Raw genomic sequence first — 17500 nt, 5'->3', positions numbered from 1 at the left:
CGCCAGTGCGACTCGTCGGCGTCCCGCGAGTTGGCTCGGCGGACGGAGGGGTTCCGGCTCAGCCTCCCCGCCGCCAGCGCCTCGTCGTCGTACACGGTTCTGCTGAAAGTGTTGGCGAAACACTCGTCCCGGTTGTTCTGGCCGAAGCTCTCGTACTCCACCTGCAGACATGGAAAACAGAGTGATAAGAGTTGGCAATGGCAGAGTCAATTTGCGCATATGAACGCATCCATGGCTCAGTATTCAAATGATCCAGGTGAAAATAAATTAACGTCAAGAAAATAAATGCGGCCTGACCTGAGTATCAGAAATACGTCGCGTCTTTAGGTCCCTCCTGCCGTGCCGCGGTGCCGCGACGGTCACCTCCGTCTCGAAGCTCCTCCTCGTGTCCTCGGGTGCTTCTGTCCACACCTGAGGCTTGGGAGTCTCTCGGTCTTCCTTTTCGTCTTCTTCCTCCTCCTCCTCCTCGACGACTGCCTTCCATCTTCCTCGGGGCCGTCTTCTCTCCTCTGGGTTCTCCTCCTCCCACTCGAAGCTCGAAGAGAGGACGTAGTCTCCCGATCGCGTAGTCGAGGTGGTGGTCGTCCTCCAGGTACCCGCCAGGGAGATGCTCTCCTCTTCCTCTTCATCTATTCTGGGCGACGCCTGAAGGGGGAGGGGGCGCAAAAGACACACGAAATTATTTTGAAATGGGAATAAGTGACTGGGTGCTTGTGTGCCTATTTGCCTATAACGCACGGGAATTTAACTCTGGAACATGTTTCATAATTCCGAGGAAATATTCATAGAGAAAATAAAGAATAGTATTAACAACAACAAAGAATCGCGGACTCCGGACCTCGACGGATGGAGCGCTGGAGGCGATGCTGGGCGAGGGCGAGCGCGAGCGCGACGGCCCCGACGTGACGGTGGAGAGGCCGTCGGAGGAGCGCCGTCGAGGGCCCTCCCACGTCGACTCGTCCTCGTCATGGTGCTGTTTGCTCCTCAGGAGAAGTTCCCCGAAAGTGGCGCCGGAGGGAAGGAACACGCTGATGTCCGCGTCTTTGTGGTCGGACTTTTCCTTCCGTTGCCCCTCGTCTTCCTCTTCCTCGTCCTCGTCGTCTTCATCGTCCTCTTCTTCTCGACGCTTTCGCTGCCGATGAGAATCTCTCCTCACCGGCGTCCCCGAGGCTGACCTGCTGTGAGGAAGGAGCTTGTGAGTCATTTGTGAGTCTCTGAGTGCCGATGAACTACACTAAAATGAACGGATTTCCTATTTCCAGCATTGCAGGCAGTTAATATACCTGCGTAGCTTTATCGCCAAATAACCAAATTCGCTCATTCTCTCTCTCTTTATCTCCCACTCTCTCTCTATCCCACTTTCTCTCTCTCTCTCTCTCTCTCTTCATCTGTCCCTCTCTCTCATCCTCTACCTCTCCCTCTTCTTCTCCCTCACCCTCTCTCTCAAGAATGAAAACGCAAGAGCCTTTCAACCCCTCAAAAAGACGAGACTTACCTCCGCTCTCTCTCGGTGCTCCTTCGACCACACCTCTCCTCCTGCCCAGCTGACCCTCGCCGCTTGGAGAGGGAGGTGGTGGAGGGCGACCTGCGGGAGCGGCTGGAGGGGGACCTGCCCGAGTGAGGCGACGGGGGAGTGCTGTCCTTCGGTAGCAATGCGATGCTCTGGAACACCTCCTTCGCTTCGGCCACCAACTTGTCGTCGACGGGCTGTGAGGAAAATTAAGTCGTTTTCTAATTAATCGTTTGTAATAAGTTTAACGAAATTCAGTTTCTTTAAAAAAAACTATCGACGGAAGGAGAACCTACTTTACGAATTCATCGTATTACGGGTTTCTTAATAAATCTTTTCGCTATACGTTTTAGATTAGCTTATATCCTCTCTTCCACTCGCTTACCTTAGCTTCGTCTAGACTCTCAGGACCTATCGTCTCGGACGACACTGATTCGGGAGAAGTTGATTCTGTTGAAGAAAAATACAACGTAATCGGATTCGCAAAATAACACACAGAGAGATCTTGTTAGTAGAAAAGGTATGAATGAGAATGAATATCTTGACGATACAAGAGATGCAGTTCTGACGAAGATATATTCGAAATTGGTCAAATATATTTGGAAGACTATATACTGCCATAAAACCATACAGAATCATACCCTACAATATTATACAAAATAGTATTTCTTGACAGATTTATCATAATAGTCTAATAAGTTATCACCTATAAATAAACAAATATATATATATATATATATATATATATATATATATATATATATATATATATATATATATATATATATATATATCGGCCGAGGTCCTCACCCCGATAACTCCACATCTTCATCATCTCGAGCCGGAGTTCCTTGGCCATTCGGCTCAATTCGGCGTTCATGGCCAGCAGGTCCTGAGGGTCGATGCTCGTGGTGGAGGCCGTGGGACCCCTGGAGGACCTCGGTGCTCCGTAGGACTCCAATCCTGCGCCGGATCCCGCTTCCCATATGCCAGAGTCCTGGGGAAAGGTTGGGTTATTTGAGCAACAATCCGCTTTGTGTTTTAGAGATGATTTAATTGATATTTTTAAAAGCACCTTGGTATATACGTCAAGAACGATACGATTCACGTAAAACGCGAGGTCACATGCACGCACGCACGCACGCACGCACGCACGCACACACGCACACACACACACACACACACACACACACACACACACACACACACACACACACACACACACACACACACACACACACACACACACACACACACACACACACGCACAAGACGAACACCCAGGACATACCTGCGGGGACTCAACAGAGGTAATCGCCTCGATAGACGACCACGTCCTGGCGGAGGAGTTCCTGTGGCTCCTCTGTGGCGCCCCTACGTCTCCTGCGAGTCTCAAGGAACTCCGGCCTCTCAGACTCCTTTGCCGGTGGCCGTGACCTCGGGGCTGCTGGGGGTCACTTCGGCGATCCAGGCCGTGCTTGGTCACCAGTGCTTGTTCGAGGCACTTGGCCTGAAGGAGTGAAAGAGGAAACAAACATTAAATTATCCTAAAACGCTATATTTTGCTTCCAAGCCTATCTCTCCAAACCGAATACCGTATTATATAGTATTTTCTTTCTCCAGTACACGGGCTTTGGTCAAGTCGGAGGGAATGTGACGTGAAATTATATGATTATAATAAAAAACAAAACAAAAAGAAAACGGAATAATGAATCATGACGAATCGACTCCGACCAGACACCTTGTCAGACGATAAACCCGAGTAAGATTGTATTCTATTGATTCGAAACGTCTCGAAATACTTTTATCTATTCTTAAACAAGCAAAATAAAAATAGTTGAATAAATCTCATTTACTATAAAAATCACCTAAAATCTAACTGGAATTTTAATGACAATCTTTGAATAACTAACAGGCTTGCAATAATTATTGTTTGACAATTGATGATAATTATTTGATAATTAGCAGATCTGTCATGGATATCATTTGAATTACAATGATGTAATTGTAAACACATTATAGACAGTCATTCCTAGTCTCTGAAATTTAAAGTCATCTCTCAAAAAATAGACAAATGTATAAGTAAATAAATGAAATTCAAAAAAAAATTAAAGGAGAGGTCACAGCACCTGGAAGAGAAGGTCACCCGTCAGGTTATGCAACTTCTGGAGTTTCTTGGGCGGAGTTTTCTTGGCCTTCCGATGTTCTCGAGGTCGACCTTCGCGCCTCTCCTCCTCCACCGCCTTCTCCTTCTTCTCCGGCCTCTTCGTGGCTTCCTCCTTGGGTTCCTGCTCCTCCGGGAATACTTCGGCGGGAGGTTCCTCAAGGACGACCACGCTGAGAGAGAAATGAGGAAGGTGAGATGAGTTCGTCCTTTCAGTGGCCGCCATAATGGATGATGACGTCAGAGCATAAATGAGATGGATTATTTATTTACCTTTTTTTATTCATCTATTTATGTTATTTTTGTTGACTGTCTGGCAGTTACGTTGACTACTGATAATAGCAATATCACTGATAACAATTCAAACGATAATTATGGTAATAACAATGCGAAGAATAACAGCAATAACACCAAAATAGAACAACACCAGTCAAACATCATGAAAACCATATTTATAAAAAGAAAACTAACATCACAGCCAATGATAACAACGAAAACCAAATCCATAATCCATCAACGCACTTGAACACCACTTAAGACCAAAAATAAGATAATAACAAATGAAGTCAACGATATTCACGAAAGCTAAACATGACCATCATCCACACGATATCAGAAAACCACTTTCATAATCCTTAGGCCATTATCCAACAAGACATCAGCACCCATAATCCTTAAGAAGATCGGAATGAAGTAATAACAAATTAGAAGCACTTAGAGAAGCAATAGTCAATAATGACAAAAAAAAAAAAAAAAAAAAAAAAAAAAAAAAAAAAAAAAAATATATATATATATATATATATATATATATATATATATATATATATATATATATATATATATATATATATATAAATCTGTTCATAACAAACCAACGCTACCAACAACAGAACCTCCTTGGCGTAAGTAATCCACAGGAACCACATATGGTCATTATCCACTAAGACATCAGAGCACCACCTCCATTATCCTTAAGATAAAAAATTAAACAATTACAAATAAAGTCAACCAAATCCATGAGAACCATACAAGACCATTATCTACCTTGACACCAGAACACCACTTGACACCACCTTAACACCACCTCCATTATCCATTATCCACTTTAACACCACTTCCATTATCCATTATCCACCTTAACACCACTTCCATTATCCACCTTAACACCACTTCCATTATCCACCTTAACACCACTTCCATTATCCACCTTAACACCACTCCCATGATCAATTATCCACCTTAACACCACTCCCATGATCCATTATCCACCTTGACACCACTTCCATTATTAATTATCCATTATCCACTTTAACACCACTTCCACTAACCATTATCCACCTTAACACCACTTCCACTAACCATTATCCACCTTAACACCACTTCCACTAACCATTATCCACCTTAACACCACTCCCATGATCCTTAAGGACCCGACATCGTGACCCATACCTATCCTCCGAAGGCAAGCTGACGTCATCCGTCTGGCACTGCACCGTCTGGATGTTGACCTCCGCCCCGGCATCCTGCAGTTCCCGGATCCTCTGGACTAAGGACTCGGCGATCTCGGTCTCTTGTTCCTTGTGGAGTTTGAAGGCTCTCTGGGAAGGATAAGGAGGGTGGGGTAAACTTTTTTTTATCCAATTATCTATTTATCTATTTATTATTTAATCTTTATTTATCTGATTATTGTTTATTTACCTTTATTTATCTATTTATATTTCTTTGTCTTTATTTATTTATCCTATGTCTAAGAGCAAAAAATATAAATGCATACATACATACATACATACATATATACGTACAAAACAACACATGCAACGCCATTTCCATCATTCAAATGCAACCACACTTAGACACCATATTTTAGCAATCTCTACCATCTACACCACCTCCACTATCTCCTCCACTTGCACCATCTACACCTCCTGTGCCGTCTAGACCATCTATACCACTTGTATCATCTCCACCACCTGCACTATCTCTAACATCTCCACCACTCTCACTATCTCCAAAACTTGCATCATCTTCATCACATACACCATCTCCACCATTCACACCATCATTCGCATCACCAGCATCACCTGCACCATCCCCAACAACTACACCACCTACACCATCTACACCATTTACATCATCTCCGCCACCTGCACCATCTCTAACATCACCATCTCCACCACTTGCATCATCTTCACCACCTACACCATCTCCACTACTCACACCATCATTCGCATCATCTACACCCAATCCTAACCTCCAGCTACACCTTCACCACTTGCATCATCTTCACCATCTCCACCATTCACACCATCATTTGCATCACCAGCATCATCTCCACCACCCAGGCCTCACCTCCAGCTGCACCTTCTCGTCCATGAGGTGTTCCCCGCGGATTTCCAGGTCAGCGATGCGTGACCTGAGCTGATTTATGAGGCGCTGGTTGGCCTCGGGGTCACCTGAGGTAGCGGCGGGGTCGACGTCCCCCTCCTCGCCGTCATGAGAGCTGCTGGGGTCCTTCATGATGATGGACACTTGGCGGTGGAGCTTCTCTGTGTAGGTCAAGAAAGAGAAATGTGATTGCGTTCTAGAAAGTTTGTGTAGATGTAAAAATTATTGGGTTCTATGAAATGTAAATATTAATGTAAAAATGATTGGGTTCTATAAAATGTAAATATAGATAAAATGTAAATAGAAGTTTTTGGGTTATATAAAATATAATTGTAGATATAAAATGAATTTCTATAAAGTATAAATATAGATTAAAATTATGGGGATCTATAAAATGTAAATATAGGTATATACATATATTTTTATTCTCTATAAGATGTAAAGATAGATATATAATTTTTGGGGTTCTATAAAAAGTAAATATGGATATATAAGTTTTTGGGTTCTATAAAATGCAAATGTAGACTAAAAATGATTGGGTTCATTAAAATGTAAATATAGGTATATATATTTTTTAGGCTCAATAAGATGTAAAGATATATAAATTTTTGGCTTCTATAAAATGTAAATATAGACATATAAGATTTGGGTTCTATAAAATGTAAATGTAGATTCAAAATGATTGGGTTCTATAAATCTTAAATATAGGTATATACTTTTTTAGGTTCTATAAGATGTAAATATAGATATATAATTTTTTTCTATACAATGTAAATATAGATATATAATTTTTGGTTTCTATGAAATATAAATATAAATATAACAAAACTGATGGAGATCTATACATTTTCAAGATAGATATAAAAATGATTGGGTTCTATAAAACGTAAATATGAATGTGAAAAAAATCTATCTATAAAATTTGAAGAGATATAAAAAATATTGTATTCTGTAAAATGTAATTATAAACATAATAACAATGATTGGGTGCAGTAACTAGAAAAAAATGAAAAAAACAACTTAATGAATATAATTGCTTTTAAAGAGAATTAATTTTTCAACATTGACTCGATACAGATATGAATACGACTCAAATCCCTCTCGAATCCCCCAAATTCCTCATCAAAAAGACGGCAACCTCACACCATTCCAATTAAACACTAACAAATCCCCAAATAAAATCCGAGTAAGATTATATCATATTGATTCTAAACGTCTCGAAGTACTGTTATTTATTCTTTAACAAACAACATAACAATAGTTGAATAAATCTCGTTTAATATAAAATTCCTCTCACGAGACAATTTTTCCCCCATCCTCCTTACCGAGCGTCCTTAGGTGCTGGTCGGCCACGTTGTCCATCTTGGAGTCGATGTCCCCCATTTGATGCTCAAGGGCGCGGCACATATCCTCCTGCTGGCGGAGTTTGTCCAGGAGGCTCATATTCTCCCGTAGGAGTGAGCGGTACGACCCCTGAGTCCTTGCGCTGTCCGTCCGACGTAGGTTCGTCACCACGTCCTCGTCGTCGTCAGCGCGGTGCCGGCGGGTTACGTCCTCCTCGCTGAGAAAGGAAGGGGCGGGTGACACGTCGTCGGGGTGAAGGGCGAGAGTTTTTTTTGTGTTTCGTACAAAATCAGAGATGGTTTTCAATTTATTTTTTCTTTCTCTTTCGCTCCTGCTCTCTCTCACTCTCTCGCGCTCTTTTTCTCTCTTTTGCTCTCGCTTCCCTTCTTCTCTTTCTCTCTCTCCTCCTCCTTCTCTCCAATCTCCCTCTCCCTCCCCGCACTCCCACTCCCCTTTCCTCTCCCTCTCCCTCTCCTCATCCTCCAGTTTCTCCTCCTCCTCTTGTTTCTCTTCACCCCCTCGTCTTATTCCTCCCCCTCTCTTCTCCTCCTCCTCCTTCTCCCTTCCCCTTCTCTCCCTCTCCCCCAGACCTACCTGCCGGAGGAGTCAATGTTCCTGGTGATTTCCGCAGGAGCGTAGGAGTTCCCTGGGTCGTGGAGAACGTGGTGGCCATCCTCGACGACCTCCTCGAGTTGTACCAGAACTGCTACCTTGGGCGTCCCTGGTTCCGTACCTGCTAGAGTTGGTTCGCTTGCCGCCTTGTTCTCCGCTGCAAGAACGTCATAACCATTAACATTATCATTATCCACGTCATTATCATTATCATCACCATCGTCACTACTATTATCATTATTATCATCGTTATCATGATTGTCATCATTATCACCATTATCGTTATCATCATCACCATCGCCATCACTATTATCGTAGTCATCATTATCATCATCGTTATCATCCTCATCGTCCTCGTCATTATCACCATCATCATCATCGTTATAATCATTATCATCGTCAGTTTGTTTCGGGAAAAGTGTGTCTGATCATGATGTAAATACTTCAACAGTTTTATTCGTAGGAAAATACTGTAGCTTTCTTTCTGGCTCTCTCTCTGTCTCTCTCTCTCTCAACACAAACAAACAAAACACACACACACACACTCACTCAAACAGACACAACAAACACACACACACACACAACCCGTCCACAGAGATAACGAATAAACTAAACTAACACATACAGCATACACTCCCTCGGTCCCCTGCATCCACCTTGAAAAAAAAAAAAACATTTAAGTCATAAAACATCAGCTGTCGTTGCAATTCAAACCGCGAAGGCCAAAAACATTTCGAAGAACCGACTTCAATATTGCAAGCCAAGTGATTAAACATGCAGAGAGATGGATAACTTGATGAATAAGCCACTAACTGTGTAAGCGAATGATTGCATAATTGATGAAAAATGCAACGTCATCCCCAACGTTATTACATCATGCCACCTTACGGTCATGTATATTTCATCTAAATATATTTTATGGATGTCTGGTCGTCTTGCAAGCGCCCATCAGTAATACTATTTTTTTCTTCTTTTTTTCGTTAATGCACGAGAGGTAATGTGCAGGGAAATAAAGATAAAAAATGCGTGCTGAATCACTACCCAATTTGCATATAATTATATTAAACATCTTGATTTTCACAAATACGTATTTCTGATTTATTTCCTTATCTTTTTCGGGATGGAAATCATGATGAATGAAACACATCCATTAAAACGCTGCCACTGCCACGCGCGGACTTCCCCGGCGGGTACAATGCATGAGACCAACAACACGTGATGCCTGGCTGCTACCTGTCATGCACCAGATCCATCATGAAACGTGCATCATTCTGTCATACTCGTGCCAACTCTTGTATGACATTCTCGCTGCCAGTCTTTCTGTTCTCTCTCTCTCTCTCTGTACGCCTTGGATACACTTCCGCTTCTCTATCTTCTGAGTACGCGTATATACCCCACATACACACACACACGCACATACACACACCTTCCAGTACACGCGTGTGGCTCTCTGCCCGGTTCAGGTCCCTTGCCAACCCTTTCATCACACGCCCCTGTCAGCTCTGGCCGCCAACCGCCTCTGTCAAACAACCTATCACAGCCTCCTGCCAAGCTTCCCTCCGCACGCAGGGTCATCAACCGGGAAGCGGGGAGGAACGCACGCACGTTCACACAGACACGCATGCACGCACGCCAGTCGTACTAACACACACTCAGCCATTTACACATATACACAAGCATATATGTGTACATACACTTGCAAGTGCGGAAAAAAACTCGCCATCCTACCGCTTTATCCCACATCCCAAGGCTGTTCAGAAAGGTGAACTATATGGGACATAATGATGATATGTATGCATATATACATTTATACATACATATATATATATATATATATATATATATACATATATATATATATACATATACATATAAATATATACACATTCATATGTGTGTGTTTGAGAGAGAGAGAGAGAGAGAGAGAGAGAGAGAGAGAGAGAGGGAGGGAGGGAGGGAGGGAGGGAGAGAGAGAGAGAGAGAGGGAGAGGGAGAGGGAGAGGGAGAGAGAGAGTTTGTATGTGTGTACGTGTGTGAATGTCTGTCTGTCTGTCTGTATGTTTTTATGCATGCATATGTGTACACACACACACAAACATACACACATATACATATACATATATATATACACACATATATATACATATACATATATATATATATATATATATATATATATATATATATGTATATATATACACATTTATATATATAATATATATAAACACATATATGTGTATATATGTATACACATATATGTATACGTATGTATATATACATATGGATATATGCATATGCATACATATATGGATATACATATATTATATGAATATATATATATATATATATGTGTGTGTGTGTGTGTGTGTGTGTGTACACAGACACAGACACACACACACACACAAACACACACACACGCACACACACATACACATATGTATGTATGTATATATATACATATCTAAATACATACATGTGTATGTATGTATATACTTATATATATATATATATATATATATATATATATATATATATATATACATATATATACATATATATATGTATATATATGTATATGTATATATATACATATATATACATATATATATATACATATATATACATATATATATTATATATATATATATATATATATATATATATATATATATATATATATATATATATATACTACCCAATACTAAATTCGGGCCTCCGCTCCGTCAGTCCTCTCACCGCCAGCAGCCACATGATCTCTTCCGCCCAACCACATATCCCCCCGAGGTTCATTCACCAGCGGGTAGAATAACCAACCTAGCTTCCGCCTACACAACCAAAGTCCCAAGATTCGCCGTCTTTGGGAATCTAGTCAAGCCAAACTGGACGCAAAAAAAAAAGAAAAAGAAAAAAAGAAAGGAAAAAATGAACATCGTACGCCAGACAAGCACGTATTCATACAGTCATAAACGTACAGGCATACATAAGCGGTGTTTACATCCCTTCTCACGCCCTTTTGGAAGAATATGAGGGGAGAGAAATTCACCTTAATCATGTTTCCCCTTTCGCGAGGTATGTCTGCCATGTTAGCTATTTTTGGGGGGCACGCTCTTGCCATCTGGTCGTCCCCTCTTTATGACGTCTTGTAGCCAGACGGCCTACATTTACATTTGTCAGAAAGTGTTATTAAGGCGCAGGTTAATCTGATTGGGAGGATGGGATGGGCATCAGTACTTTATAGGTCGTGTGTGCGTCATTTCGTTTTATATATAAATATGTATGTGGAGGAAGTGTGTTTTTTTCTTAATGGGTGTCCATGTGCATTTTTCTTTCTTAGCTTATATTATAATTTATGGTTTCTTGACATTTTGGAAAAAAGGAAAAGAAATGCTGATGATATTATTCTAACTGTCTACTTAAAAAAAACTCAAAATCTTGACCAATCCAAACAAAATGACAAGATTTAAACACCAGGATAAAACTAAAATTTTCACTGGTACATCTCTGTCTCCCTCCCCCTCCATCCCTACCTCTATTAACCACCACCTATCTCCGCTTCTTTGGCCGGACACAACAAGAGGTAAGAGGAGGAAAAATGTTCAAATATCGCTCCCCATCACCTTTGTGTCCACCATGTCGAGGACTAACTCCAAAACACACAAATAGGTTGTGGACGCTGGCACCACGGTCTCCGTGATCAGGTGACTCGCTTTCCGGCCGGCTTTTGTTTACTGGGCTGAGGGACTACATCTTTTGATTTGTATTAACAGACAGATAACAACAATATCAAACATAAAGATCGGAGGATGCAGTGGAACGGTAGCTCAACGTTATCCCCTACGAAATTTTAAATTGATTTAAATCAATAATAACCGTCAAAAAAGGTAATTACAATTTCCTTTCACTATCACCAACCTCAAAGAGCAAACCCAAGTAGACTCGAAACGCCGTAAAAATAAATAAAAATAAATCCCCACCACGTTCGCTTTGAAACTCGTTCGCGTGTCCCTTTATTTACGTTTTAGGCAATCAGCTGACGAAGAAGAACCTTACCTTGAAGACCGGTTTCCTCTGCCTCGATCTCATTTAGGGAGAGACTCGAAGGGTGGGAGTGCACGGGGGGCGTCACCAGGTCAGCTGCTAGCGAGGACTCGGACTTCCTCCTGCTGGTGTGGAAGAAGAGGGTTGGTTAGTGTGGTGGAGGTGGACAGGAAGATGACAGAAAAAAGGGATGGAATAAATGAAGGAAGGAAGGAAGGGGGAGAGAGGGAGGGAAGGGAAAGGAAAGGAATAAGCTCGAAAGAAACAGGAGAGAGAGAGAGAGAGAGAGAGAGAGAGAGAGAGAGAGAGAGAGAGAGAGAGAGAGAGAGAGAGAGAGAGAGAGAGAGAGAGAGAATGTCGAGATAGGTAGAGAGAGGTGGAGAAAGGGAGGGGTGAGAATGTCCAGATAGGAAGAGAGAGAGGTGGAGAAAGGGAGGGGGAGGGGAAAAGAGAGAGAATCAAAACAAATAAAAAACAGCAACAATAATATTAATTATAAGGATGATGATGATATTAATGATGATAATAATAAGGAGGATCATGATATTAATGATGATAATAATAATGATAATAATAACATAATCATAGAACAGGCTATATTTGTCCATTCAAATTTCGATACTAGTCTCATGTTTCAGTATTCTACCACTTAATAAACACGCAGTGACTTCCGACATTCAGCATCTATTGACAAACACCCTGGCAGGCTACGTGATGACACAAGCCTTGGCAGGACGGAAGCATGACTCAGACGAGAAAATCAGATAAATGATTATCGGACATGTAATCGAGACAAGGTTCTAATTTTCGATCGATTCGAACAGTCGTCACTGATAGTTCGGACAATCTCCTTTTACAATTCGGACAATCACCTCTGGCAATACGGACAATTGTCGCTGGCAATTTGGACAACCACCGCGGACAATTCGAACCATCGCCAGTGATAATTCGGACAATCTCCTCTGGCAATTCGGACAATCGTCCCTGGCAATTCGAACAGCCGCCGCGGACAATTCGAACAGCCGCCGCGGACAATTCGGACTACCGCCATTGACAATTCGTACAATCGTCGCTGACAATTCGGACAAACGCCCTTGACAATTCGGACAATCACCACTGACAAGTTGGACGCGGAAGAGATATCAATGGCTCAAGTGTTGGCAGCGAACCAGAGGAGATGGAAACACTTTGGTTATTCATCGCGTTCGAAAATAGAAAAAAAGTATTGTCTTGCGAATTTCAATGGTTATGATATTATTATTACTATTATTGTTATTATCATTATAATTATTATTAGTAGTAGTCGTAGTATCAGTAGTAACAGTTGTGATTATGATTATTATTTGTGTTATTAGCAATGTTATTATCATTTATTACTGTTACTATCATTATTATTATTGCTACTATTACTATTATTATCATTATTATTATCATCTTTATTTATTATGACCATTTTTATTATTATCATTATTACTATCATTATTACCTTTATTATCATTATCATTACTACTATCATCGCTTATGACTATTAATATCATTACCATTAACATTACCACTATTATCAACAATATTAGATACATTTGAATGACCAATCCAATGGCGATATGAACGAAATTCCCCACGAAAAAAACCGGTTATTGGACCATAAATCCTCAAATTTCAGATTACGCTCTCCCGACCCCGCCCTCGGCCCCCTTTACCCGAAGCTCACCTCACGAGCCTCCCAACCTCCGGGCTCTTGGGCTTCTCCGGGACCTTCTTCTCGGGCACCACGTAGTTCGGGTCGAGGAGGGCGATGGTGGAGGACTCCGGCCGGATCCCCCGCCGTTCCTCCCACTCGTACAGCTTCTTGGTGAACGTCTGGCTGATGCCCTCGAACCGGAACTCTCCCGTCGAGGTCTTGATGTAGATCTCCTTCTTCTCCGTCGGGCCGCGGCCCATGGCCTGCCGCATCCTCTCGAGCCTGCGAAGGAGAGGGGATAGAAAATGGGATTATTATTATTATTATTATTTATTATTTTTTTTTACTCTCTCCAGCCTCCGAGAAGAAGGGAATAGAAAATGGGATTCTTTTTTTTATTATCTTCAGCCTACGAAAAGAAGGGAATATAAAATGGGATTTTTTTATTCTCTCGTTTACGAAGGAAAAGGAAATGGAAAATGGGATTTTTTAAAATTTACTCTGCAGCTTACGACAAGAAAGGGATAGAAAATGGTTCTTTTTTATTCTCTCTAGCCTACGAAAAGAAGGGGATACATATGGGAATCTTTTTATTTCTTATTCTTTTATTGTTTTCTCTGGTTTGTAGAGTCGGAAATGAGGTTTTATGTTTTATTATTCTATCAATATTATCTCTAATTTTGGGGAAAATTTTCCATCCTCTCCAAACCAAAAAAAGAAGTAAAACCTTATGAATGATAAACCTAATATAAATGTATACAAAAGAGTATATAAATCCCTTTCCAACCAAACTATTATAAAACGAAATGTGACCCCTACCTGGCTGCTCTCTCCAGGAATTTTTCCTTTTCTCTCTCCAGCCTCTGGGTCTCGCGTTCGACTTTGTGCAGCTCCTTCTCCAGCCACTGCAGCTCCTTGTCTCTCGCTTTGTGGCTGCTCTCCGCCTTGCTCTGGTGGGGAGGAATTGGTTAGATATTATAATATACGCTCTCTCTTTTATTGATTTAGCACATTTGACTGAATTAACGCTGCCCACTGACCCACAGGACCGAATTCTGATAACTTACCACGGGTACTTTGTCTGTCTTGGCCGCCTTGCTCTTCTTGATTTTGTGACCTGATCCCTTCCTGTCTAGTCGCGGGCTCGCGGGACCTTGACCTGGAATGAGAGGCGCCTTGGCCACCTGCGACGCGGACGGCGACGGTTTCACGTGCATTTGGCCCGCCAAGGCTGACCCTTTACCTCCTAGGTTACCCGCGGAGGCCGAGGTCTTGACCTGAGGGTGACCTGGCTTCACTTGGCCCTGCTGACTGGCGGAGGCTTTGATCCTCTCCCACTCCGCCATCTTGCGGTTGAATTCCTCGCCGAGGTTCTTCTGCAGTTCCTCGACGTTCTGCTGGCTCTTGCCCACCAAGGCCTTGCGGATCTCCCACTCCGTGAGCTTCTTCTTGAAGTCGGCTGGGAGGTCGTCCTCGCCGTGCTTCTTGGTCTTGACGTCCTCCTGGCCTCGAGGGACGTCGATCTTCCCCTGTGTGGCAAAAGGGGCGGGGTCATTGCGTGTTGATGATGGCATATGCTCTCATCGCTAATATTTTCATGTGACGTGGATCTTAAACGGCATTTCTGTAGCGTTTTATCATCACCAAGATATTTTTCCCTTATAGATATACATGCACACAAAAATGATAAACATATGGTCATATAGATAAGTAGATAAATTAAGAAACATGAACAGACAGATTCTTCCAGTGTCCTCTTTCAGCGCACCTTCTCCTTCTCCCTCTCCTTCATCTTCTCCCACTCGTGCAGCTTCTTGCGGAATTCGTAAGGGAGGTTATCCTCGGGGTGTGATCCAGACGCCCCTGACCCTGAGGGCGAGGACGGGGCGCCTGCGAGACCCGGGTGGTGAAGGCCCTGCCCGGGTCCTCCGCTCTTCAGTCTCTCCCACTCCTGAAGGCGCCGGTTGAACTCCCCGCTCAGGCTCTTCTGGAGGTCGGCTAGGTTGCGCTGGACGCCTGGGGTGGCGGGGGAAGGGAAATGTAATGCAAGTTGATTCTAAGGCTGTTTCGTAATGATTTTTTCTAAAATGATTAAAAGTTACTGACGCAGCCATGTCTTTAAATATTATTTTGATTGAATAATCGAAGTTTTTACTATCTAAAATCCACAAAAAGGATCAGTAGTATAAACAAAGATTAACAATTAAAGAATTTTAAGTCCCTCATTTACGACGCCAAAAAAAGAAAAGAAAAAAATCACTCCTTTAAGAGTCACAGAGACGAGGTGGACCACAAAGGGATAAAATATGGTTCTTAATGGCAAGCGAAGTTAATAAATCGTGTTCTGTGTGGCAGTACTTTCTCTGATCCTTCTTGCGTAGTCAGCTGAGGCTTTTTAGCTTGGTCACCTGTTCGACAGGTTAATTGATTTTGGCTTATTATTGATTTGCAAAGAATGCTTATTGTGCATGTCTCCATTTTTGGTAAAGACTCGATGAAAAAAATATTAATTGTTTATACCAAGATGATCTGCAGCAGCGGAATTCTCTCATCTCGTTTTCATAAAAGCTCTCCATTAATCTTTAAAATCTCTATTATTCCAACTTATCCCTCTCACAAAACTGACAAAGATGACGCCAAACACTGCAAAGCCACCAGCCAAGATGCAAGAACAACGGCAGAGAAGATCTCAACTTTCCTCCCGTTCCCAGCGACACCGAAGCGAAACCACCCCACGGAACGCGGCCCCAAACCCCATCCTGTGGTAAGACCGACGCCGTGGACTCTTACCCGACTGCTGGTGGTGGTGCTGCGTGGACGGAGGCTGCGGGGAAGGCGTCGGGTGCGGCTGCGGCGAAGGAGTGGCTGTGCTGATGCTTGGGACGCTGAGGTCTTCGGGGGAGAGCTCGAGGGACGCCCCTGCGGAGTCAGAGTCCTCGAGGATAGAGGTTTCCACACCTGCAGGAGGGACATGAAGGTTGGGGTGAATCCTACCACTCCATTAGAGTCTTTTTCCTCTCTTTCCCTCTCGCCAAACTCCACTATTTCGTTAGACACGTTTCCTTTCTATTCTTCTCTATCACTCTATTCCACACCATTACTCTTTTCCTCCCGGTAAATTCCACCTTTTCCATCACTCCACCGGATTCCCCCCCCCCCCCTTTTCTTCTCGCTAAATTCCACCTTGCTAACAGACTCTCTTCCTCATCACTCCACCTTTCCCCTCATTCTACCAGACTCCCCCTCCCCTTTTCCTCTCGCCAAATTCCAAATTTTTCATCACCCCATCAGACTTTTCATAGTTCTATCAGACCCCCCCCCCTTTTCCTCTCGCTAAATTCCACCCAACCAGGGGGCAAGACCAGAAAGGTATTTATGGCGGCATCGACGGCAGTTTGCTGGAGGTCATCGGGTGAGACTTCGCGCTGGACTGGTCATCACCCCTCTTTAAACCTGTGGTAATTTATTTAGCATTTAACGTAGACTAAATTAACTAGTGGCAATTTATTTAGCATTCAACGCATATTAAATTGAATATCAATATAATTTCTCTGAAGTAATACGAAGTAAAACAAACCGAACACTCTTTACTCTCTCCAAAGAGCCATCATAAAATTTAATACTAAAGCCTGTATATAAATGGTGAACCCTTTTATTTTCGAAAAATGAATAGACGTCGGAACATGAAAAAAGTTCGTTCTTTACAAAGTGGGTTTTCGCCTCGTCTGTAAATTAATCTCTTTTAAGGCGAAATTGTGAGGTCTAT

The 17500-nt window shown here is 42.4% G+C and overlaps 1 protein-coding gene across 1 annotated transcript in view; it reads right to left on the bottom strand.

Annotated features, from left to right (window-relative positions):
• Nucleotides 1-17500, bottom strand: part of LOC113805868 (uncharacterized) — a gene marked incomplete in the record, with an annotated part of 48997 nt that overhangs the window by 3028 nt on the left and 28469 nt on the right. The window contains 18 exon segments of the mRNA XM_070134865.1: nucleotides 1-161; nucleotides 298-645; nucleotides 839-1178; nucleotides 1496-1707; nucleotides 1896-1960; nucleotides 2321-2507; nucleotides 2802-3020; nucleotides 3640-3847; nucleotides 5124-5272; nucleotides 6024-6220; nucleotides 7385-7620; nucleotides 7998-8172; nucleotides 12066-12178; nucleotides 13765-14016; nucleotides 14554-14684; nucleotides 14802-15263; nucleotides 15503-15750; nucleotides 16525-16692. The exon segment at nucleotides 1-161 is cut by the window's left edge and continues 3028 nt beyond it. Coding sequence (XP_069990966.1) covers nucleotides 1-161; nucleotides 298-645; nucleotides 839-1178; nucleotides 1496-1707; nucleotides 1896-1960; nucleotides 2321-2507; nucleotides 2802-3020; nucleotides 3640-3847; nucleotides 5124-5272; nucleotides 6024-6220; nucleotides 7385-7620; nucleotides 7998-8172; nucleotides 12066-12178; nucleotides 13765-14016; nucleotides 14554-14684; nucleotides 14802-15263; nucleotides 15503-15750; nucleotides 16525-16692 — 3871 coding nt within the window.

This window comes from Penaeus vannamei, chromosome 20 (assembly GCF_042767895.1).
Source record: "Penaeus vannamei isolate JL-2024 chromosome 20, ASM4276789v1, whole genome shotgun sequence".
In the NCBI taxonomy this organism is placed as follows: domain Eukaryota; kingdom Metazoa; phylum Arthropoda; class Malacostraca; order Decapoda; family Penaeidae; genus Penaeus; species Penaeus vannamei.
The sequence above is the reverse complement of the archived record's forward strand: the minus strand, read 5'-3'. Positions and strand labels throughout refer to the sequence as shown.